Genomic DNA, 25,084 nt, shown 5'->3' with positions numbered 1-25,084 from the left:
AAAGGGAGGTATGTAGAGTTTAATAAAAAATCTTTTTTTTTTTAATAGACGAGAGCACAATACATGTTTTCTTGTTACACTGATCTGCGGAGGGAGGCAGGGAGGTGAGATGGGGATTTTGTGGGTGTGGGGGGCGGTGGGAGTCGAATATACGAAGGACAGGCAGCTGATCTAAAATCTATGGCCGAAGCATAGTTTTGGTCACCATGTTACGCCTCCTCCCACCCCCCACCTCCCTTCCACACACACACACACACACACACACACACACACACACACACACACACACACACAAAGGTGGGTAGACCCCTCCAACCCACCCTCCGCCCACCTCTCCCGGCCCCCCGGCGCCGCCCCTCTCCTCCCCTCCTCTCCGTAGCCTCAGTCGTCATCCAGCACCTCCGTCTTGATCTCCCCAGCTCCCCCCTGCCGCGCCAGAGCCAAAATGGTGTGATTGACAGCTGCCATCTCCACAGCAAGGGAGATGGGGTCCTGGTGGTCACTGTGGCTGGTGTTGTCATCCTGAAGGAGGGAGGAGGAGACACCGGTCAGAAGGGTTTGGATCCCCCGGCCGGAGACATCCAGCCCCGGAGCGTCGTCCGGACACGCACAGCGGACCTCAGACACTCTGTCCCAACAGCAAACTGCCAGTCAACTGGGAAGCAAAGTTGGTAACTATAATTGCAAACAAATGGTTTGGGGGCATCAGTAGGATACAGTTCTAACCTGGCGTTCACATATAGGGACAGCTGCAGCTCTAAACAGTCCCGATGTTAAAAACGTTTATACATGTGATCAACCATCAGAGGAAGCTCTCGAGATACTCTGATGGTACTCCTCTGGTCTTCCCATATTAATCCATTAGGAATTTGCAACCATCATTTCAGACTGTTACCGATTTTCTTTGGAGTATTGTGATCACATGCAGTGTGTTTGCTTTATCATGTTCTGGAGCTCAATGTGTTACGAATTAGTCTTTTCTCGTCTCATTCAGTTGCTTCAAGTGGTGGGGGGTTGAATGATTAATGTGGTTAGTTAACTCCTGTGTCCCCCTGACAAGGAGGGTCTAGTAGAATCAGCTGCTCAGTCAAGGCATTAAGAAGGAAATAATAGCAGCAGCTTTTGTTTGGTTGTTTAAAGTGAATTGGCATGGTTAAAGGACCGTAAGGCCCTGAAAACAAGAAACTTCAGCTTGACACAGTGAAACCCTAAACGATAGAGGAAAATAAATGAAATAAATAGGTAAGAAGAAAGAAAGGAATCTCTACCTGCTCAGAGTAGTCGTTGCCGTCGATGTCGTCGCTGTTGGAGTGGCCCCCAGGACTTTGCACATCAATCCCATGGCTCTCCAGGATTGCTGCTTCTTCGAAAAAACAGACCTTGCCATAACATATCTGAGGCTTCACAGACATTGCTCACACTGTGCACCGGGGGGGGGTTGATGGCTGTGTCTTTTGACCATTGTGCCCCCAAACTGGAGCAGTCACTCAATTTCAACTTCTCTCCGTCTCTGTAAGGCTTATTTAAGGTTTGCTTGCATTTAATAGCGTATATAATATACTGTACCCAAAGAGACTGTCACGGCATTCATCCAGTCAATTGTGAGATTGGATCAATTTGGTAGCTGAGAAATGGGTGGGAAACAAAATCCACAGAAGACACTGCAGCTCCACTGGAGTTTGACTGGCCTAGTGCACAATTCTAGATTTAAGGGTCTACTGAACAGTATTTAATACTAAAACCCCCCCCAAAAAAAAACCAATACTGACACTAACTACACTAGTTCTTAGGGCAATCGCCCACTAATTTATTTGATCATTAAAATTATCTTATTTATTTATTGTCTGGGTTCTTACAAACAGCCCTGCTTGTCAAGTTGAAACACAAATGGGTAAAGAGGATTGATTTACTAAGACAGGACGGCAGTAAGCATGTCACTCTAAAACCAGAGAGCCCAGAGACGTCTACTTGCTGCTATTGGCTTCGCATGCAAACCACAGCCACCCCTGGTGTGTCTGTGACAAACACACACACAAACAGCATTGCCTGTATGAGACTGCCCTCCAATCCGACATTACCAATATTGGCTCTTCTCTTGATCTCCTTCCGTCGGTTGGCAAACCAGTTGTACACTTTCAGGGACGTGACTCTCTCCAGGTCCGATAGCTTCTTCCCTGTGGATTCAGACAGACGGACATGGAGAGCGAGAGTGTGAAAACAGAGCCTCTGGACCAATAACAAGAGCTGACAAGTGTGTGGAGCAACAGACACACCAACAGCTGAGACAGGGGCCGGGGGGCGGCTGTGCCATCGAACACAATGCCACCCCCCTCCTGGCAGCAGTCCTGTCCCCGGGGCTGCCGTGATTCTAATCCCAGTCTATTTCAAGCCCATGAAAATGCTGTCTTTCCTGCTGTCCAGTCCCGAGACTCAGTCCAGAGATATTATTCAGGTCCTGTTTCGGTTCAGAGTTCTCCTACACAGGAACGTTTTGTCATGTGTGATCCTGCCTTCTATGTTAACGTTGCAGGCCAGGCAGGGCTGGAGTCAACTTGAGAGAGACTGGGACTAAAATGCTGACCAGATTCACAAAAAGTCATCATCATCATCATCATCATTAGATTACATTTAAGAGGTTATGCTGAAAATGAACCCTGACACCTCTCTTCTTATTGTTACTAGTAGTAGTTCTCATAGGATGGGTAACCTGTAACTATTATTAGCTCTTTCCAGGCAAGAGCAATTGAAGTTCCATTAGAAAGGTATCTGAATATACTGTTACTTGATTGAGTAGACTGGTTCTCGGACACCTGAAATAACACATGTATTGTGTTACCTTGGAGCATTAAGGATAGGCTGCAGTCAGGAACGCTGCAGCAAACAATGATTTTTGAGAAAATGTCTGAGAGGCGCTTCTGTATTACAGATAATTGAATCGTGGCAATGGAGCACAGCCTAGGGGAAACAAGTCTAAGGTCTGTATCTTGGAAAATGGAGCTTTAAAACTGAAAAACTGTGTATATATATATATATATATATATATATATATATACACATACACACACACACACACACGTATGTATGTATATTTATTTATCTCTCTGAATTAAGTACAGCTTTTTCAACCTTTCCCAGATCACTTTTTATTTTGAGGTGGCCATTTCCAAATGGCAAGACCAAAAAACATTGTGCATGGAGGGCAATGCAATCGGATGCTCCTTAAAAATGCAGCCCTACCATCGCCATTCTTTTCAACGTCTGTGACTGTTGTACCCTTCCCAGGTCCCCCCATTCCTCCTTCCAGTGACCCCCCAGCAGTCTTACCTGGCTTCTGTATAACAGCATTGCAGGCGTTGGCGATCTCCTCACGTTTGGCCTCGTCTGGATACTGATTCTCGTTGAAGTAGCTGGGGCACAGAGACAGGGAGACGGACAAGTCAGCCCAAATAGACACTGACACTCGCCTTCAGGAACAGTGCAGGACGCGTTTCTGTTCTGTCCGTGCGAAAGGCGGGGAGAGCTGTCGAGTCCGGCAGGGTGTCTGGCGAGGGTGGGAGCTGTAGGGAGAGCCTGTTGAAAATAGCCCTGCCACAAGCAAGGCCGGGCAGCCCAGCCACAGGGACAACTTGATGTGTTAGTTTCCAGTCAAGCTGTTGTTTTTGCCTGGAGATTTTATTTAATTTACCATTTAATGTGGGTCACTGAGGGAATAAAACTTGAAGATTGTTCGCAATACATATGAATGTTATGAACAAACATTTTTAAATACAGCTCTGGAAAAAATTAAGAGACCACTGCAACTTTTTCTTAAATCAGCATCTCTGCATGTATGGCTGCCATTCCATTCCAGTGTCTGTTGAATGCCAACACAGGCACACCTCCTTCTGCTGAATGAGGTGGTGAGTAGGTGATCACCGGGTTGCTTCCATCCTTAAAATTTTAAAGACACGGTTCATAAGAACAAGGTCAAGCAGCAGACATTGGGGACAACAAAGCTACAGACCGGCAGAGGGAGAAAACGATTCTCCACTGACCAGGATGACCGCCAACTCATTCGAATGTCACTCAACAACCCTAGGATGACACTTGTGACTTACAAAAAGAATGGCAAACGGCAGCTGGGGTGAAGTGCACGGCGAGGACGGTTCGGAACAGGCTCCTAGGGGCGGGGCTGAAGTCATGCAAAGCTAGAAAAAAGCCCTTCATCAATGAGAAGCAAAGACGAGCCAGGCTGAGGTTTGCAGCAGACCATAAGGATTGGACCGTAGAGGACTGGAGTAAGGTCATCTTCTCTGATGAGTCCAATTTTCAGCTTTGCCCAACACCTGGTCATCTAATGGCGAGATGGAGACCTGGAGAGGTAGTGTCTCGCACCCACTGTGAAATTTGGTGGATCGGTGATGATCTGGGGGTGCTTCAGCAAGGCTGGAATGGGGCAGATTTGTCTGTGTGAAGGACGCATGAATCAAGCCACATACAAGGTTGCTTCCTTCTGCTCAGACAATGTTCCCCAACTGTGAGGATTGGTTTTTCCAGCAGGACAATGCTCCATGCCACACAGCCAGGTCAATCAAGGTGTGGATGGGGGACCCTGTCATGGCCAACCCAATCTCCAGACCTGAACCCCATTGAAAACCTCTGGAATGTGATCAAGAAGATGATTGGATGGTCACAAGCCATCAAACAAAGCTGAGCTGCTTGAATTGATGTCACCCAACATCAATGTGAAAGACTGGTGGAGAGCATGCCAAGACGCATGAAGGCTGTGAGTGAAAATCAGGGTTATTCCACCAAATACTGATTTCTGAACTCTTCCCAAGTTAAAACATTAGTATTGTGTTGTTTACAAAGGAATATGAACTTATTTTCTTTGCATTATTCGAGGTCTGACAACACTGCATCTTTTCTGTTATTTTGACCAGTTGTCATTTTCTGCAAATAAATGCTCTAAATGACAATATTTGTAAATGGAATTTGGGAGAAATGTTGTCAGTAATTTATAGAATAAAACAAAAGTGTTAATTTTCCCCAAACACATACTCTAAATAGTAAAACCAGAGAAACTGATCATTTTGCAGTGGTCTCTATTTTTTCCAGAGCATACATACATAAACTGATTTATTCTTAAATTAAAAAACCCTAACCCACAAAGCCTGAAGATTGTGCAGAACAGGTTTTTTGTGGACATACACTGCAGAAAAAATTGGTGTTTCAGTCAGTGGTGTTTCTTTTTTTTTTTTTTTTTACTAGAGCCAATCTCCCATTCTCCCCTCCTTCTAGACATTACATTACATTATTTGTCATTTAGCAGACGCTCTTATCCAGGGCGACTTACATTTGTACCCATTTATACAGCTGGGCATTTTCCTGGAGCAATCTAAGTGAAGTACCTTGCCCAGGGGTACAACAGCACTGCCCCACCCAGGATTTGCCCTAACCACTACCCCACAGTGCTGCCTGAGCGGCTCCCTTTCCTCTCCTGGTGGACTTACCTCTCCATCACAGCCAGGCACTCCTTCCTCCAGGTGAAACGGCTGCCTCGGCGCAGACGGAAGCTGCCCGGCGTGGAGCTGACAGGGGGCGGCGTCTGTCTCCACTCGGCGTCCTCCATCGCCAGCGGGGCCGGCCGCATGTTCAGAGTGGCACCTGCCCACACAAAAGATGACAGCAGCCGCTCAGGTAGGGAGTGGTGCCAGGGCAAAAGCCAGGGCCCAGCTGCAATAAACTTGCACCCAAGTAGTGAACAACTGAAGTGTGAAAGACAGGAGCTTTCGGTCCCTTGAAGTAGCGTGTGCATCACCTGCAGTGTGTTAAAGTAGTATGCCGAGACACTGCCCTGATCAACCAACACAAACCCTCAGTCGCTCTTCAGTTTTAAGTGTCCGACGCCCTCGTTTCCATCATTTCCAGAAATGGGCGTCTCCGAGTGGTCGAATAATCTGTTTGGTGCAACAGTGATCGAGACCGTTGTACCATAAAGTATTGAGAAGTCGTCTACAAGCAGAGAAATCAATAACATCAGTCTATATCCCTCCTTCCAGAAAACACGTTCCACCTGAGTAGTCGATTAATCGCCTCAGAAAATAAATAAAAACAAAAGTAAACAATACCACCATTCTGTAGCCCCCTTCCAGAAACCCTATCTCGGTAATCAAATACTGGGTTTGGAGCAGCACTAGTTCTGATTAGAGAGGTAGAAATGGCTGGGGTCTCACCTGGGCTGGTCTTCTCCAGCTGGTACCACCGATAGAAGGCCCTCTTCTTCTGTTCGCTCAGGTCGGAGCCCTGCTGCAGGAGCCAGTGCGAGATACGGCTCTGACTGATACCTGCCAATTCAAACACAGCACAAACACAGTCTTATAGGAAATAGGATTCCACAAGAAATACATTGCTTTTACATCCTGTGAGACGGTGATATACATGGAGAGCTCTGTGGAACAAATCAGTGATAATTCACGGGTTTGGACACACGGGGAGCAAGTGTCCTGAATGCAGATTGATCTGCTACAGAGCAGACGAAGCAGAGCAGAGCAGAGTACGTGAAGCATATGGCGTTCACCTGTGACCTGTGCGACAACGGCCTGGGAAATCCTCCGGTTGGCCAGAAAAGCTTTGATTTCCTCTTTGATGATACTGCTATCTCGTCTACGAGAAAGAAAGAGAGAGAGAGAGAGAGAGAGAGAGAGAGATCATTACCAGACATGCACAGATCAGGACTGGGGTATCAGTAAACAATCACAAGATGTAACGCACAACAGGCAGCGGATTGGAGGCAGATGGTCAGCCCTTACAAAGCTCCTATGGGTGGATTAACTGCCTGCCCAACGCAAAGAAAACAATAATCCCAACCAAACAAATGCATACATACATAAAATGACACCAATTCATCACATGCCACCTCAGAATCAGAAAGTCACGAAATTGCTTCTCAACTGAACTTTTCATCTGGCTATTTCATGTATTTCAGCATTCTATCTTTGTCTCTATGGACCTGTAGTTTCCTTGTCCTAATGTGTGTGTGTATGTGTGTGCGCGTGTGTGCCATGTTTAAGCAATATCTGACACTGCATCACTCTAGACGAGGGGTCAATACTGAATGCTATGTGAAGAAATGTAATAAGGGTGCTTACAGAGATTTCAGAGGGCGCAATGGTCGTCTTCGCTGTTACTGCCTGGAGGAAAGATTAGACGCTTGCCGTCAATGCACCCCTGCTTCAATCACAAGCAGAACAGAACAGGTGGATCGATTCCAGTCAGGAGCGAATTAACCGAATGCAGGGTTTACCACAGGAAGCTGAATCTGGCTCCTTTTTCCTCAGGGTTTATTTATTATTAGATTTTGTGTTGCATAGTATTGATCCAATTACATTACAAGTCATTATGCCCATAGTGCAGAAATCCCCAAATACACAGTTGTAAAATCCTTCCCCAGATAGTGTCCGCATTCACTCCCTGTGCACTTTTCCCCCTCTCCACTCCACCTGGTTGTTTTACCTTTAAAGGTATTTGCATCTTTGTTCTCGCCTGCAACAGGACATCGCTGCTAACAAGGAAATGCAGAGGATGACGTGTCAGCAACCCCTTTAAAAGCCTCCTGAAGGGCCCAGTCTAACTCCTCCACTCACCTCATGAGCTCCTCCACTTTGTCGTCGATGTCCAGCTCCTCCTCTGTGGCCTCGAAGCTGTAGGAGCGTGGGCCCACGCTGTTGACCACGTAGCGGCTGGGTGAGGTCTTGCCGTTTGGGGTGGCGGCCATGCTGTCACGGCCGTTCTGGGTGGCGGCGACGGCGGCGCTGGGCGGAGGCGAGGTGTCGTAGCTGTTGCTGGGTGACGGGGAGAGCCCGTGGAACTGCGTCTGCGTGGCGATGGTGGTGGTGGAGGAGGAGGCGGCCGCCATGTTGTTGACGCCGCTGCCGCTGCCGTTGTTGTTGGAAGAGGAGGACGAGGTGGTGGTGGTGGTGGTGGTGCCCGGGACGCCCCCGTTCCCGTAGGCCGGCCGGCGGCCAAACTTGTCCCCGTGCTCGCGGTCCAGGCGGTCCAGCGTGTCCAGCGCGTGCAGGATCTCCTGCTTGGTCATCCCTGTCCTCCGCAGGCGCTGGAGCAAGTCAATCTGCTCGATGGTGAACCGCGGCTCGTCGGTGTAGTGGGACATTCTGAGGGCACAAGAGAGAGAGAGAGACAGAGAATTTAATATTAGGCATAAATCACAATAACACCTCGTTTTAGGAAAACTCTTATAGAGGTAACTATATTGTAGTGGTTTTATAATTTCTCAGGATACGCTGATGAAGAAGCAACAAGCTTATTACAGAAATCAAATTCAGGTTAACCCAGAGCTCTTCTCTCACAGGAAGTGAAGAAAATAACTCAGGATGTGAGTTGGAAGAAGCCATTTTGTATCTTCAGATGGACAATAAGTTAGTCTTATCTATCGGAAGTGAATATATCTCATTAAAATAGTTGTACTAATGTTTTAGTTGATTAAGTAACCAATAGACAATGGTTGATTGAATGGCCAAACGACAATAGTTGGTTAAAGCAACCTCTCAGACAGAAATGCATTAAGAACTAATAAAAGTAGCCCTCAAAAAGGAGCTTTATATACAAAACAGAATTAACATCATGAAACTATAAAAAAAATAAGAAAAGGCTTGGAGGCTTGATTGGCTATTAAGTACATTTTCCCACTACAGTATAGGCCTAACAAATGTTCTTATACATCTCACCTCATTTCACACAAGAAATCCCAACTTGATTAGATATGTCATTTTACCTACGAACGGGAACCAGAGGGAGCAGTTTTTCCCACAGAATTGTTTTTATGAAGATCCAGGCCTCCTCTCAATTGTGAGCTGTACTATATTCTTATGTTATAACTATACTGTATGCCCTGCACATGTACGCACTGCATACATGTTGAATGATTAAGCTTAATTGGATATGATGGACTCTGCAATTTGACTTTCACCCACACTGTGTTGCTAGTCACCAAGTCTCTACAATAGCTATAAAACAGGCTTTTTAAACTCTTTTTGCAGTGAGTTGGTAACAGCTGACTTTGGCTTCAGCCTTTCAGAGGTAGCCAACAGGTGAGACCGCAGGTCTGTGCTTAATTGAGCATGTAGCAGACACCCTCCTCCCCACCACTTTCAGCTTTGCTAAGTTCTATTATTTATATGTTAATCAAAAAGCATTCATAACGATTTGTATGGGGGGAAAAAAAAATCTATTTTAAATTAAACAGAAAAGCTTTCCAGTCAGTGAACAAAAGAGGGGGGGTGTTGAGAACAGTCTTGAGACGGAGAATTATTCATCTTTACAATTCCACTGTACAGAATTATAAACATTGATCGTCCCTGCTATATTGCTCCTTACTATATGTGTACTTACTCTTACAACTTTTAAATCGCCTCTTGACCTACCTGTGAAACACAAATTGCTAACTTGCAGATAGATTGCAGATAAGTGGATGAGTAAATACGTGGCTTCTGACAATACATTAAAATACGACAGGATACAGGTATGTACTCTATATTCGTGGGTAGGTCAAAGTTTTGATTTGGTCTAGTCCAAAGTCTACCATAGGTAATTGTGAGGACTCTAAAGGCCTCCGGGAAGGTCAGAGGTCAGCGAAAACATGAAACACAAGGACAGATGACCAGAGGACACCGGCAGGTTCCTGATTTTACAAGTGGTCTGACATTGCGTCATGTGCATGGGGCCAGCAGAAGCAGGATAAAGCAGGACAGAGAGAGAGAGAGAGAGAGAGAGCAGTAAAAGAGTCAAACTGAGTTCTCCTTGGCGTGCGAAGCCATTAATATTCTTCAGTTCCAGGATCCTAATGCATGTATTGGACATCTTCCAATTCATTTATTTAACGCGGGGGGGGTAACAGTCAACAGCTACAGCTGCCACCTAGCGGACAATTCCTATCCGCATAAGCCCCCCCTCCCCGTGTTGGCAGTCCAGGGTGGTTAACTGATCAGCTGTTTTGGAACAAGCAGGGGCTTTTAATCACCGCAGATGGGAGCTTTCTGTTGCTCATGGTGTGGCTGGATCTGCCTGCACAGATACAAAAGAGATTCTTTCCATTTGCAAAGGACGTTTTAGAGAGAGAAACACTTCAGGGAAAACTGCCAAGAAAAAATTCCATCTAGGGCAGCCAACCTAGATTTTTTTATTTTTTCTTTCTTCTTTTTCTGTACAGATTACAAAGATGAGTCACAGACAAGCAATGCTGAGAATAGATCAAACAACGAACAATCTTTAGCAGCTCATCTGAGACAGCAGCCTCTGGCAGGCACAAGAGGCACAGGGACGGCGGGGCTGAGAGCATTACTCCCCCCTGCAGTGGGGAGTCACAGAAATCGACCGCTCAGGGACCCAACGGGTCCCGCCTTTCCAGGCCAGTTGAGGGGTTCATGTGACATCTGGCACTCTTGTAAATGCAGCTGAAAGTCTGGCTCAAGCTACAGTCAGGGAAGCCAACAGCATATTTCCTCAAGATCTCTGATAGCAGGAGCCAGTGCCAAACCCCCATCTAACTACCTGCTAGTTACCCCCCGTCTATGGTCAAATCTGGAGTGAGTCTGAAGGCACTTAAGACACCGCATAGGTTAAATGGAAAGGTGAGCAAGGGAAGGACCCGTGTGCAATCAAACAACTCTTTAATCTAGCCTAGCTCTCCCTTTTATTTTTTAACAAAAGCAGTTTAAGAAAATCCACTGAAAGAGATGCTCCACAAATTGCAGGCTTCAGGGTTGTTAAAAAGATCTTGTCGTTCTGTTAAAATGAGTGGTGCAAAACTCGGGGAAAAACTAAATGCAGACACAGGGGTTGCTCCAGGACCAGAGCTGAGAACCACTGTTTCAAAATAATTATTTAATTAGTAGTTAACTTTCTTAGTTTCTGAGAATATTATAGTATAGCCACCTCTATTATAAGGTCCTATTCCCATTGAAGAAATTACGCTTCATCGCCGGAAACTGAGGTACAGACATTTCTCACTCAGGAGACCAATGTGCTGTGAGCGCATCTATGAAGTGCTCATCAAGTCAGTGTGCCAGGTTCGCCAGTCTTGGCAGCTCTTACAGAGGACTGTTGGCTAAACTGAACAGACAAACGAGCTGCACAGCTCCGGGTTGCTAATCAAATGACAAATATCCTGAATAGGGCTTGTGACTTTGCTTCACATTAGTTAGCGGCTCTCGTCAAGTTCTTCGAAGAAGGCATTCACCCCCTGAATTGTTAAGAAAGTGAGATTGTCTAATCACAGCTCCCAATTAACATTCCTGGTTTCAAACAGATATGTGAAGATGCACCTTCTAATTCTGTACAAAGGGATGCTCTCGCAGGGTCTCTGAAATCACGTGGCACGTCTTTAACGCGGATGGCAGGGGGACGGGGGGAGAGGGAGCTATTTTGAAGAGACAGAAAGGTGGAAGGTCAAGCAGCTCGGAGATATTATTAACCCGACACGAGCATCGCAGATTATAAAAAGCAAGCGAAGGCCCTCCGAGCCTAATTAAGTCTCCCAATTAATCTCTGACTATAGAATTCAGCAAAGGCAAGTTCTCCATTCACAGCTCTCTTCCAGTGATCTTATTGCATATCCCACACTGCAGTGCATTGCAAGGTCAGAGGAAAGATTTGGAAGCTTGAATGTCTATTAAGCACACAGAGAAATAACCTGAACATTGTAACCCCCATAATCTGATCAAATAATGTTATTTATGCAAATTGACTGTATAATACTTCAAAAACATTGTCTATCCATCCATTTCTCTACCTGTCTCAAAACTCAAAACACTGTTCATAGGGTTTTGCATCTAGTTGGTGTGAATGACATCAGCAAACAAATCTTAACACTGCGGAGGAAACAGAGCGATCAGTATCAATATTTGAAATAAAAATGCATATGGGAACAAAGGAAACAAACAAGCAGAATGGCCAGGGTACCCAGGGCAGACAAAGGTAAATATAGTAAGCAGGTAAGCAGTTCAACTTTAAAAAAACGAAACATCAAATCAGCTCAAGTCCAAAGATACCAGAAAAACACTTCACATCTTTCTCTTGTACAACAGCAGTGTTGCTATTGCTCATTTAAGAATATAAGAACATAAAGTTTACAAACGAGAGGAGGCCATTTGACCCATCGTGCTTGTTTGCTGTCCATTAGTATAAGTGATCCAAGGATCCTATCTAGTCTATTTTTAAATGTTCCCAAATTTTCAGCTTCAACCACATCGCTGGGGAGTTTGTTCAGATTGTGACGACTCTCTGTGTGAAGAAGTCTCTCCTGTTTTCTGTCTTGAATGCCTTGAAGCCCAATTTCCATTTGTGTCCCCGGGTGCGTGTGTCCCTGCTGATCTGGAAAAGCTCCTCTGGTTTGATGTGGTCGACACCTTTCATGATTTTGAAGACTTGAATCAAGTCCCCACGTAGTCTCCTCTGTTCCAGGGTGAAAAGGTTCAGGTCCTCAGTCTCTCAGTAGGACATTCCCTTCAGACCTGGAATAAGTCTGGTTGCTCTCCTCTGAACTGCCTCCAGAGCAGCGATATCTTTCTTGAAGTGTGGAGCCCAGAACTGTACACAGTATCCAGATGAGCTCTAACTAGCGCATTGTACAGTCTGAACATCACTGGCCTTGTTCTCAATGCTACACTTTTGACAATATACCCTAACAGTCTGTTTGCCTTTTTTAATGCTTCCCCACATTGTTTGGATGGAGAAAGTGAGGAGTCCACATAGACTCCGCTTCAAATTCAGTCCAGCTTTTTCCCTGACCCCGTTCACACTGGCAGGTTTAGGAGCAACAGTGCGTCACATATGCGGGCGAAAAGCGACCTAAACGAAATGCATGCCGGGAATAAACAAATCTGCTCAAACAAACCAGTGACGCAGGACATTAGGTCTGCTTACAGGTGTATGCGATGTATTTATAATCACAACTTAATAGTGATATATATATATAGGCTATTGACTGGTTCTATATTTTCGTTGAAAGTAATCTTAACCCTTTGCAGCTGAAGCTTTATAATGTATATATATTTTTTAATTGCTGATTCAATGCATTTCCCTTTTCAAATGTCTATCTTCGGTTCTGCAAGTCTAAAAGTGCTGTTACAAAATTCACCCGAAAGCGAATCATATGCATTAGTTATTAATAGCCTATTGAGATTCTGAAAATGTGTATTACATACATACACACACACACACACACACACACACACACACACACACAGTATATACACTCACCTAAAGGATTATTAGGAACACCTGTTCAATTTCTCATTAATGCAATTATCTAATCAACCAATCACATGGCAGTTGCTTCAATGCATTTAGGGGTGAGGTCCTGGTCAAGACAATCTCCTGAACTCCAAACTGAATGTCTGAATGGGAAAGAAAGGTGATTTAAGCCATTTTGAGCGTGGCATGGTTGTTGGTGCCAGACGGGCCGGTCTGAGTATTTCACAATCTGCTCAGTTACTGGGATTTTCACGCACAACCATTTCTATGGTTTACAAAGAATGGTGTGAAAAGGGAAAAACATCTAGTATGCGGCAGTCCTGTGGGCGAAAATGCCTTGTTGATGCTAGAGGTCAGAGGAGAATGGGCCGACTGATTCAAGCTGATAGAAGAGCAACTTTGACTGAAATAACCACTCGTTACAACCGAGGTATGCAGCAAAGCATTTGTGAAGCCACAACACGTACAACCTTGAGGCGGATGGGCTACAACAGCAGAAGACCCCACCGGGTACCACTCATCTCCACTACAAATAGGAAAAAGAGGCTACAATTTGCACAAGCTCGCCAAAATTGGACAGTTGAAGACTGGAAAAATGTTGCCTGGTCTGATGAGTCTCGATTTCTGTTGAGACATTCAGATGGTAGAGTCAGAATTTGGTGTAAACAGAATGAGAACATGGATCCATCATGCCTTGTTACCACTGTGCAGGCTGGTGGTGGTGGTGTAATGGTGTGGGGGATGTTTTCTTGGCACACTTTAGGCCCCTTCGTGCCAATTGGGCATCGTTTAAATGCCACGGCCTACCTGAGCATTGTTTCTGACCATGTCCATCCCTTTATGACCACCGTGTACCCATCCTCTGATGGCTACTTCCAGCAGGATAATGCACCATGTCACAAAGTTCGAATCATTTCAAATTGGTTTCTTGAACATGACAATGAGTTCACTGTACTAAACTGGCCCCCACAGTCACCAGATCTCAACCCAATGGAGCATCTTTGGGATGTGGTGGAACGGGAGCTTCGTGCCCTGGATGTGCATCCCACAAATCCCCATCAACTGCAAGATGCTATCCTATCAATATGGGCCAACATTTCTAAAGAATGCTTTCAGCACCTTGTTGAATCAATGCCACGTAGAATTAAGGCAGTTCTGAAGGCGAAAGGGGGTCAAACACAGTATTAGTATGGTGTTCCTAATAATCCTTTAGGTGAGTGTATATTACAGTAGCAGTACTTCAGAAGTGTCTGTCTCATCCGTGCTGTTTGCTGCAGGTCGATGTGTCCCATGCAATCCAAGCTGCTGCTCAGTGTTTATTCTGAGTTCCTTGGAAAAACTTGCAACCTTTTCTCTGGACACCACTGCGTTTGTTGTAATTTATAAAGTCTATTCTTTGCATTTTGATTTTCCTTTTAACTTGGTCGGGCGAGTGATTGATACTCATCGAAAGAAGCCTCTGTGATCGCTTCTACAGTTATATCGTCAGACAGCAGCGCTCGTACACTTCCTTGGTTTGTTTTTTAACTTTATCTTCCATCCACATTGTAAACAGTGCTTTAATTTCTGCATCGTCCCAGTTGTTATCTCCAATGCCGGCATTTGTGATTGTACTGCTCAGCTCAATATAATCACATTTCGGATTGCATAGTAAACAGTTGGTCTTGTTTTAAAATGCATTGATTTGACTGGAAACCTGCTTCATTTTAATGCAAAATTCAGATAAGTGAATAAAGTTACATGGTCCCGTTCACAATATCGCAATGCATTTTACACCTGAAAATTGCAGTTAAATTACAGACTTCAATCATACTTAGCAGAAGAAGAAAATAATAGCAAGTTTGCCAGCTACACACACTTATTTTCATTGACCGAGTAGTTTGAACTTTTTACATCATTATAACTCATTACTGAGCCTATATTTTTTTATATATACAAAGATGTGAGCTAGCGAAATGTATCTGTACATTTAAGGCTATAGATCGATATAACATTCAAACAATATAGAGAAAATACTATTTGTCTTGTTTGGTGCCTGCGTTTATTCCGCTGTGGCGAGAAGTGGCATCTCCTTTGACTCAGACACGCATCTCTGGGGGCGGGGCTTGAGTTGCGCCTAGCACCGATGCTTTCCCAGGGCCCAGGGCCCGACGCGTTCACATTCACAGTTAGATCACCTTTCGGCCGTCTCAAAAGATTTAGGCCGGGTCAAAAAGCGGGACTAGTTTTCACCCAGCCCAGGGCCGTCCTAAATCTCATACGTGAACGGGGTCCTAGGTCTTTCGCATGCGTTACTTCATCTAGTTCTATTCCTCCCATAGTGTAATTATAGTGGACATTTTTGTTACCTGCATGTATTACCTTGCACTTGTCCACATTGAATTTCATCTGCCAGGTGTCGGCCCACAACTGAATATTATCTAAGTCCCTTTGAATAGCCTGTGCTGCCGAGATTGTATCTGTTGAGCCACCTATTTTAGTATCATCTGCAAATTTGACAACAGACTCCGGATTATTAATATAGATTAGAAAAAGCAAAGGCCCTAGTACTGATTAGTTTTGTTAGCGGCCTATAAATAATTTCCCTAATTTATTTTAGTACTGTTGGAAAAATACCATCTGGCCCAGGTGATTTGTTTGTTTTTAATTCTGCTAGTCTTTTTAGTACCTCCTCCTCATTTATCCTGATCTCTCTTAGGGTTTAACTGGACTGGTTGTTAACCTGTGGCATGTTATCTGTTTTTCTTTTGTAATAACCTTAGTGAAATACTCATTTAGAACATTTGCCACATCTTGTTCGTTTTCTAAGATGCTTCAATTTACCCTTTACCCATTTCACTTCCTCCTTTATTGTCCTCTTGCTGTTGTAATATTGAAAAAAGCTTCTTGCATTAGTTTTAGCTCCAAGAGCTACGTTTCTTTCTATTTCCCTCTTTGCTTTCCTGATCCCTTTCTTAAAATCTCTTTGCAGTTCATCATATTAATTGTATTTTGTTTAGTCTCCATCCCTTTTGTATGCACTATACAACATTTTCTCTCTCTTTATATTTTTTTGCATACTTCTATTAAACCATTTTGGCCAATGTATTTTGGTCATCGATTTGCTAAGTTGTATATTCTTAAAATATACCCATCCATTTTCAAATGACTCTGTATCCAATGTGCTCCAGTCTACCTCTTCTAAGTGCCACCTCATACCTTCAAGGTTTGCTTTTCTAAAATTATAGACCATTGCTTTAGACTTGGTCCTTGTTTTTTGAAAGAATGCCTCAAAGCTAAACATATTGTGATCACAGTTTGCCATTGGTTCCAGTAGTGCCAACTACTGTCCCTTTGACTCTATCCAGGTCATTTGAAAAGTTCAATGCATGCTCTCTCCCTGGTTGGTTCCCTGACAAATTGAGTTAGAAAGCAGTCATTTACCATATCAACCATTTCTATTTCTGCTTCTGTAGTCCCAACTGGGCTTTCCCAGTCTATGTTTGGGAAATTGAAATCCCCCATTATAACAGCCACATCCTTGCTACATGCAGTCCTGATTACACTGTACAATGCAACGTCTTGCTGAATATCTGAGTTGGGTGGTCTGTAACACACTCCTACCACTAATCCTCCGGATCTCTTGTTCAAAAGTTTCACCCACAAAGATTGTTTCATTACTGGGATCTAATTTGAGTTCTTCTGCCTCAGTGTCATTTCTGACATATAATGCTACCCCACCACCTCTTCGATTATTCCTGTCTCTCCTAAACTGTGTGTATCCTTTCAACTTGTATTCATCCCCATCGTTTTCTGTAAGCCATGTTTCCATCACTCCTACAAACATCATAGTCACACCCCAGCACTGTGGCTTCCAAGTCTAACATCTTGTTCTTTATACTCCTGGCATTGATGTACAAACATTTCAGGACTTTCCTACTAGCAGGTTCCCTTTGTTTTCTTTCCTTAGTGGAACATCTCCCATTGTCAGAGCTCCCTGCCCCCTGGGCCCTAGTTTAAAAGATTCTCAATTTCTATACGCTTTCCCAATGCATCAGCCCCCTTCTGTTTAGATGCAGACCATCTGGTTTGTACAGGTCCCATCTATCCCAGAAGAAAGTCCAATGCTCCATAAACCTAAACCCCTCTTCCCTACACCATGATTTTAGCCACGTGTTGAACTTTCTAATCTCTGTCTGTCTCCCTGGCCTGGCACGTGGTACTGGAAGTATTTCAGAGAAAAATACAGTGGAGGTTCTGCTCTTTAGTTTTGTTCCTAACTCTTTAAATTTGTCTTGCAGAACCTCTGCCCTGCCTTTTCCTATGTCATTGGTTCCAATGTGGACCATAACCAGTGGATTCCCTCCGGCTTTGGCCAGTAGCTCGTCTACTAGTTTAGGGAGATCTGCAACCTGAGCACCAGGCAGGCAAGATACCATGTGGGTCTCCTTATCACTAGAACACACTGTGTGATCTACTCTAAGAATTGAGTCTTGTACTATAACTACCTCCATCTGGTGCTCAACAGCCCTCCCATCACCCTCTGAGCCATCACTGTCCAACTTGGTGTCCAGCAGTTGGAACCTGTTGGGCAATTCTAGCTCTTGGGGTGTCTCCAAGGGTTGTGAGCGCCCTTTTCTGTGGTTACGACCTACTGTAACCCAGCAGTTCTCTACACTGTCCTGCTCTAAGGTCTCAACTCTCCTAGGTTTTGGCGTGCACACCATCTCTCTCATTCTTCTATATCACTAATACAGAGCGGATCAACAAGCGGATCTTCAAGATCACGGACCTTGATCTCTAGGATTTCAACATGCCGACAACTTTCACAAATGGAGTTCATCCAGGAAGGCACTCATTCTGCAAACCTGACACTGTAGTGGCCACATGTTTCTTAATTTAGTAAGTTGTTGGTCCCCTACCTTGCCTTTTCTTTTTGTTATTGAGAAACAGCACAGCTTAAATACCTTTGTGATGAGCTTCTTGCCACCAATTGCCACCTCTCTGACTGACTTACTCCACCTCCAATTTCCTAAACTAGGTCACCTTTCCTTCAAAATCTTGTTACTCTAACCAACACAGCAGCTGGACTGGATTCACTTTAATTAAGGCAAACTAGGAATAAGATTAATTTAAAATAAGGCAAAACAAAAAACAAGATTAGGAATGCTCAGCCTGTCTCACAGTAGAAATCCAACAAAAAAGCTCTCTCTCTCACTCTCTCTCAGCTGTCCTGTGTCTGACTTGAGTAACTCCTAAACAGTTCTATTTGACACTGACAGGATTCCTGACTTGACAAAGAGACCAAACCATACTGAAAAAAACAAGCAAACAAACAAAGCGGGAAGGCTGGCTCTCGTGAGAAGCTTCTGAATGCCAGTAACGTCTCGGTCGAACTGCAGGTCAGAAACAGGTGCGCACCAACCGAGTGACACAGCGTGCGAATCCATCACGACCAAAGACACCCTGCCAAGGAGACCAGCGACTCCTAGACTTTGACGCAGGGAGATTAAGATGCGACTCTGGTCTGAAAGCACTTTTTGGCGTCCTGACTCGCATCCCTGCCAGACTCCTGTTCACGCGACGCTCATCAAGACAGCCAGACAACAGTCGCAGAGCATCTTTCCCTGTTACTAATTCTGGCTACTATATGTTGACTGCACTGTGAATACCAGAATGGACTGAAAATCTCTTACAATGTGGCTGAGCTCCGAGAGATCCTTTGAGCCCAAATCGTCCCTCAATACCACAAACAGGACTGGTTATTTCTGCACATGATATGCATGTGTCCAGGGTTAGGTTTGTTTGTCCACTACTGTAGGTGTATAGTGTAGGGATATGGCATGTAGCTCAGCTGACAAAATAACCTCCTGCCTTTTTAAAAAAAATGTCCAGTCTTCTATTTTACAATAGCAGCATAACTGCCAAAGGGAAACGGAAACCTATATATTTCATTAGAGATGCACCATAGCTTCAACAAAGCTGCACTGGATCTTGGCTAGTGGAAACTGTAGCTATGAAGCAGAAAGAGGAATAGAGTTCAGTTCAGAGTTGCGCCAGTTGGACATTACAACTCTTTAAATTTTCCCCCTTTTTAATGCTGACACTACAAGAGGTGTATGACACGATTGCATTAATAAAAGCCAGTGACGCTCAACATCCAGAACACAAACAGCCGCTGCAATCCCTAGTGATCTTTAAATAAGGCCTGAGACAAATTAAAAAGCGAACAAATGTTAGCAGTGTCCCTTTACGAACGGGCTCCTACTAAATTGGCTTTCAGCCGATTATAATTCCCAGAGAGGCTCATAATATCAGCAGTTCGTCTCACCTGAGCCTCTGCCTTCTCAGCCCAGTGACTAGCCACTATAGTGCCATACCGAATGAGTTTCATACTAGTCTGAAGTGGTTTTCTGGCAGCAGTAAAGGACAACAGTCAGGGAGTTTACATGAACATGACAATACCTGTATGAAAAGTCAAGTGTTAAGAAATTGCATTGAAATATTCAGTGTAGTAGAAGATGCCACCCAAAATTATAATAGAAAACACCATTTAAAAATTAAAAATACCCACTTATATTATGAAAAGAAACAAAGACCAATGTCACATAAACACACTTTTTGTAAAGCAGATTCTGATCACATAACTCAATTTTTCAACTACCCTATCACTGAAAAGTCTGCACCACCTACATTTCTTACAACTATGAAACTCCACCAAACCTTTAACTGGCTGGTCATGTTAGCAGGGGAATGTCTCTTTTTCATAAAAACAATACATTCAATTTGCCATGTAAAAATAGTGACTGACTGAGGGGACCGCTACCCAAAACTGGACTGAAGAACAGCTGTGACAGTTTGTACCACTCAATCAACATTTGTGTGGAAGGAAATGAGGCAAAACTGAAGAAGGCTGGCCTTTGTGTTTCAGCTCTATTCCTTTATCATAGCATTGCCATACTGTATACTGAGGATTAAATCTAGGCAGCCACTCAGTATATGAACAAACAAAAAGGATCTTCAGATTGAATTGATGCGCCAAACAAAAGGCTCTGACAGGAACTAGAGGCTCACTTAAAAAAAACAAGAAAACATCACACACACATTCTGCATAATTCAGGGAGTGCGTTGGCCATGTTTAGAAGAAAACATGAATATATACATTGTATTAGATGAACTTACATAAAGGATGTAATAAATCAAGTCTGCTGACTTCAATTATTGACATGGAAAGCACTGCAGCAATGCTATTCTGCTTGGTCTCTGTGTATGTCCCCACACATAACTAAGCCATTGCTCTCGGTTTTCAAATATTTTCATGTGGTCTGGTGCTCAAACCTACCTGCCCTCCACCGTCCCCTGAAAGACAGCACGTTTGGAATAATCTGGGACTAACTGTCATTTGGATTGCTTGTGCCACTTTGCTGAACAGAACGTGAAAAGAGACTCTCCCCTATCACATTTACAGTAGACAGCATCCTGTTCAGCAATATGCTTTAGCAAAACTCCAAATTGCTGTGCACATCAAAACATGCAGCCTCACAATGCATACAAACAAGAGAAACAGCATAACTGCACACCGACAATGGCTCTGCATTTACTGTGTATCGCCTGAGCAAACATTAAGAATGGTGCTTCCACTTTAAGATATTCATCAGGCGCTGACCTCAGGGTCAAAACATCCATTTGAGTGTTTGTTCACACATTAAAAAACAACAACAACAAAAAAGCTACAGGCTGTTTTGAAAGGGGGGGTATCATCTTTCATTTGTTACTAATAAGCCGAGCATGACAGGGAAAACTCAACACAGATTCCAGGGACGGAAAAGAGATCTTGAAATATGTAATGGTGCAACATCAAACAAGGGAGCTGGATTAATGATAAAGATCATATTACGGCCACCGATTCTGCACCGCAAACAAAGTCCTATCCAGTCCAGGCAAATGGCAGTCATATGTCTTGTTCCAATCTCGACAGCCCCAGACATACACTTAAGACTGAAAGAGTACAGCTTTCCCCTCAGGTGTAGTCAAGTAACGGCATGCTCTAGTGCTCTAGTGCTGACTGCTACACTTGACTTGTGCGCTGCGTTCCTACAGTTAGCAACGTCTTGCGTCTGGGTGAATCATTTGGGACACAACCTTGAAATGATGCATTTTTTATTTCCCCTGCATGCTCAAAAGAATCTCATGTCGCACCCAGGGATTTCACACCTCTGTCTGAAGTGGTAAGTTCAATTGGCACTCTTTGCTGGTGCAGTACAGTCACTTTCCATATGCCACGGTGTAATGTGTTTAGCTTCCAGCAAAGATGAGTTATGCAAGATGAAAAGATGCTTATTATATTAATTGAGCAGAGGATATGTATTTTATACCTATAATGCAGTACTAGTTTAAATATTAAGACACTGGACTTAATGGCAGGGAATAAAAAAAAAAGATTGTCTAAATACTGACAACAATGTTTTAATAAGGTGCAGAACACTGTGATATTCAATTAGGCACAGGCTCAATTTGTAGTTTATTAAAGTTATTTTTGAATGCTATCTTTTCACAGCTTGTAGAACACTGACCCACTCACTTAAGATAAGACATCCCCATCTTAGCTCAGTTCAGTCGACAGAAACCATTCGTTTCCGCATATCACCAAATTACAGCGATTACACACATGCAATATCGGCTCAATTTTGCAGTTATGGGTCTGCTTGTAACCATTTAACGTTTACATGTGAAGAATGAACACACATGACACAGCATCAACCTTTTCAAGTGTCTGCAGAGCAATATGTCAAAATACTGTTAAATAAATAACTTAGATAGCAAGTGTCTAACAACATATGAGCCAAGTATGCTAGTAGATGCACTAATGATAAATCAGTTTTATTTGAATTCCCAAATCTATTAGCAATGACTCTGCACGGCAACAGAGAGCTGGTGATCTGAGCCATGGGCATGGATGAGCATGATCTAAAAGGCAGCGACAGATACTGGGCAAACTAAATACCTTGACAGAGTCCCCAGTGAAAGACCATTACAATGAGCAGTCTAGGCTGTGAGCAAATCATAAATAAAAATAGAAGTACCTTCCTTTAAATGCAACCGCAGTTGCTTTTGCTAAAGATCCTGCTCTGTGGTTTTATTGCTCCCTGGGATATCGTCTCTGAAAGGCTCTCTGAGGAAACATGAATTATTTTCACCGGGAAAGAGATGCGAGTGTATATATATACACACACACGCATACACCCTGCTACAACATGCTAAAAAATAAATGTAAAAGAAGGCTATGGATTATCATGACATCCGGTTCTGAATCCCTGGTGTATTTGCCAATAGTCAAGCTGGGGAGAAATTAGCCCGTTATGTACATTACACAAGTGCGCTCCAGACAGGCACCACAGCTGGCATGAGAGGAGGGCAGATCAAAGCTTTATCAAAACCACAATGGCTCAGGACAGTCAAGTGACAGGCTGGATGAAGGAGGGCGAGAGAAGAAATGCTGACAGGGTGCATGCCAAGAGGTTTGATCCAGGCGGGCCTGAGACAGTAGCCAGCAGCTGAACACTTCTAATGGAGCCAGCCTTTGAAGTTTGCAAGGCAGCTGTGGAGTCTTTTTCGGAAACAGCAGCCTCTCACAGCTGGATAGGTATGGGATGACGCTGCTTTTCTGTCTCCAGCCTTCCGACTCCAGGATCTTCCCATATCCCTTCTCTCCACACCGGAATATACCTTCCCAGCCAAGATCTGCAGCCCAGATTGGCTTCCTCCATGCAGGAACCAGCTGCTTGTACACACCAGGGCTGTGCCACTCTCTCCCATTCCCTGACAGCCACTCCACACAACCCATCAGCTAGACCCTGGACATGTCCTGCTGTGCCTGGCTGCAGAATCTCTTTATATTTCAAGACAATGCTGTCATTTTATCTCTATTACAAATCATTCCTTGTAGTTTGTGCATCTATCCAACTGCTGCGAAATATTGCACACACCGAACTATAGATTATGGTTTTGCGGCCGCCCACTTTCAACTTACACTTCTGCAGTCTCCACCTGCCTGTGCGCCAAAGCTGTAATTAGCATTGTTAACCTGTGTCCATTTCTCAATTAAAGCAGGGAGATCTGATGACGGATCGCACATTGAATAAAATTACTCTGCACTTAAAATGACACCATTTAAACTGCCAGCAGGTGACCCAGAGACTGGCACCTGCAAAAACCCTGTTTCTAAACTGCTGGCAGGTTTGGTGGGTCTGCCCACGGTCCCACCTGCTCACAGCCTGGAAACAACGGTTCATCGCTTCAGTTACAACTATAAATGGTTCACTGGAGTAAGTAAGAGGTGAGGTGGAACACAAACACCAGGAGACCCTGCAGCCCTCTGGGACCAGGGATGCCCACTGCTGTTATAAAGAGTTGGGGGGAGCTTCTTAGTGGGAACTGTAGATGATACATGTGCCACAGGGAAGTGGGTCACAAATGCATGAGAGCTGATCTTTCCCATTGACAATGGGGTTGTGTCAGAACTGAGTTACGAACCACACATAGACCACTACTGAACACCTGTTATTTACACAGCAGCACTCTTTAACTGGCAAATAGTGTTTTTTTAAAATGACACACACACATATGCAGGCATTTTTTGATGTCCACCACTACAAATCGTTTTTTTAAGCATGTGCTGATTATTATTTCATCAGCTTTTAGCAAAGACATAGAATGTACTGCATAAAAGGGTAATAAGCATTTCTCACTACTGTCAGAGAAACTATTGAAATCATGTGAAGACATAGGACAGACAAATGCTTCCAGAATAAAGCAAAACAAGCACAGACAAGACTATTGCTTTTATCATCGTCATCATTAATATGAATTATTGATACTACTACAGATTTTAATTAAACGTCATATAAAGTATTCACCTGTTCTTTCGCCCTGAGCAATCATACTACACATTCTTCAACCAGTGACGTCATTAGAGTTCAATAACACCGGAGCGCCCACTCCGCCCCAAAATAACACACACACACACACACAACCAAAATAAACACACGTCCCGGGCTAAAACATGCTTACGCCTGCGATACGGGGGGACATCGCCATCCCACCCGCAAAATGCAACACTGTCCAAGCCTGGTCCGTTCAGGCACTTGTGAAATAATGGTCAAAATGACAGCACTGCGAGTGCACTTTTGAGTCAGGCTACACAAACACTACAAGTCTTTATTTTTCTTTACACAGTGGGCACTAAAATAATCCCCGCATCTTACAGATACAATGTAGCGACGGAAAGCTGTCCAGATGACGGTGCATCCGCAAAGGACACGGTGTGTAATTGAAGACATGATGCTGTCGGTCCCAAATTGGAAGATTATTCCTCGCCTCCATTCATTACCACAATAACAGTGACAATAATCATCATTGTGCTCACTTTTAAAGCAGTTGCAACACATACTGTCAGTAAATGTACATGCACCCGGCTGTCTGTAGCCACTGCATACGTGCAATGCAGCCCAATGCACGTTTCCACCAGAAATGAATCACATCAAATAAAAAAATCGATGCGAGTGTGACATTGGAAACAGTGCAAACTCTTCCAGACGTGGGATATCGACACTCAATTCTTACCTTTATCAGTGTGCCTTGGGCCTCCGTCCAGCAGACCATTTAATAGCAGGAATATAATATATTCCTAGAGTGACGCGGCTTTTTTTTACGAGCGAAACAACACATGCAGCAACTCGTTTTTCTCCCCAACGCTGCCGTCTTTTCTTTCCCCCCTAATTTGATTTCAGTCCGAGACTAGACTGACTTGCCTTTGTCTGACACCAGCCATATTGACATCAACATCAGAGCGCGG

The 25,084-nt window shown here is 44.0% G+C and overlaps 1 protein-coding gene across 5 annotated transcripts; it reads right to left on the bottom strand.

Annotated features, from left to right (window-relative positions):
• Positions 1-357: 357 nt before the first annotated feature.
• Positions 358-25,067, bottom strand: hmbox1b (homeobox containing 1 b). Of its 5 annotated transcripts, none has more exons than XM_066697503.1 (9): positions 24,853-25,067; positions 7,626-8,153; positions 6,560-6,645; positions 6,216-6,326; positions 5,493-5,646; positions 3,325-3,407; positions 2,079-2,174; positions 1,269-1,360; positions 358-522 (listed from the first exon to the last, which is right to left on the bottom strand). In XM_066697503.1, the coding sequence occupies exons 2-9, from the start codon at positions 8,150-8,152 to the stop codon at positions 382-384; spliced, it is 1,290 nt and encodes a 429-aa protein (XP_066553600.1). In that variant the 5' UTR covers position 8,153; positions 24,853-25,067; the 3' UTR covers positions 358-381. The 5 variants fall into 5 exon arrangements, with proteins under 5 accessions (XP_066553600.1, XP_066553601.1, XP_066553602.1 ...); XM_066697504.1 differs by having other exon boundaries at positions 1,269-1,357; XM_066697505.1 differs by lacking the exon at positions 358-522 and adding an exon at positions 532-655.
• Positions 25,068-25,084: the final 17 nt, after the last annotated feature.

This window comes from Amia ocellicauda, chromosome 1 (genome assembly GCF_036373705.1).
Source record: "Amia ocellicauda isolate fAmiCal2 chromosome 1, fAmiCal2.hap1, whole genome shotgun sequence".
Classification (NCBI taxonomy): Eukaryota; Metazoa; Chordata; class Actinopteri; order Amiiformes; family Amiidae; genus Amia; species Amia ocellicauda.
Note: the sequence above shows the minus strand (reverse complement) of the source record. Positions and strands in the feature narration are given on the sequence as shown.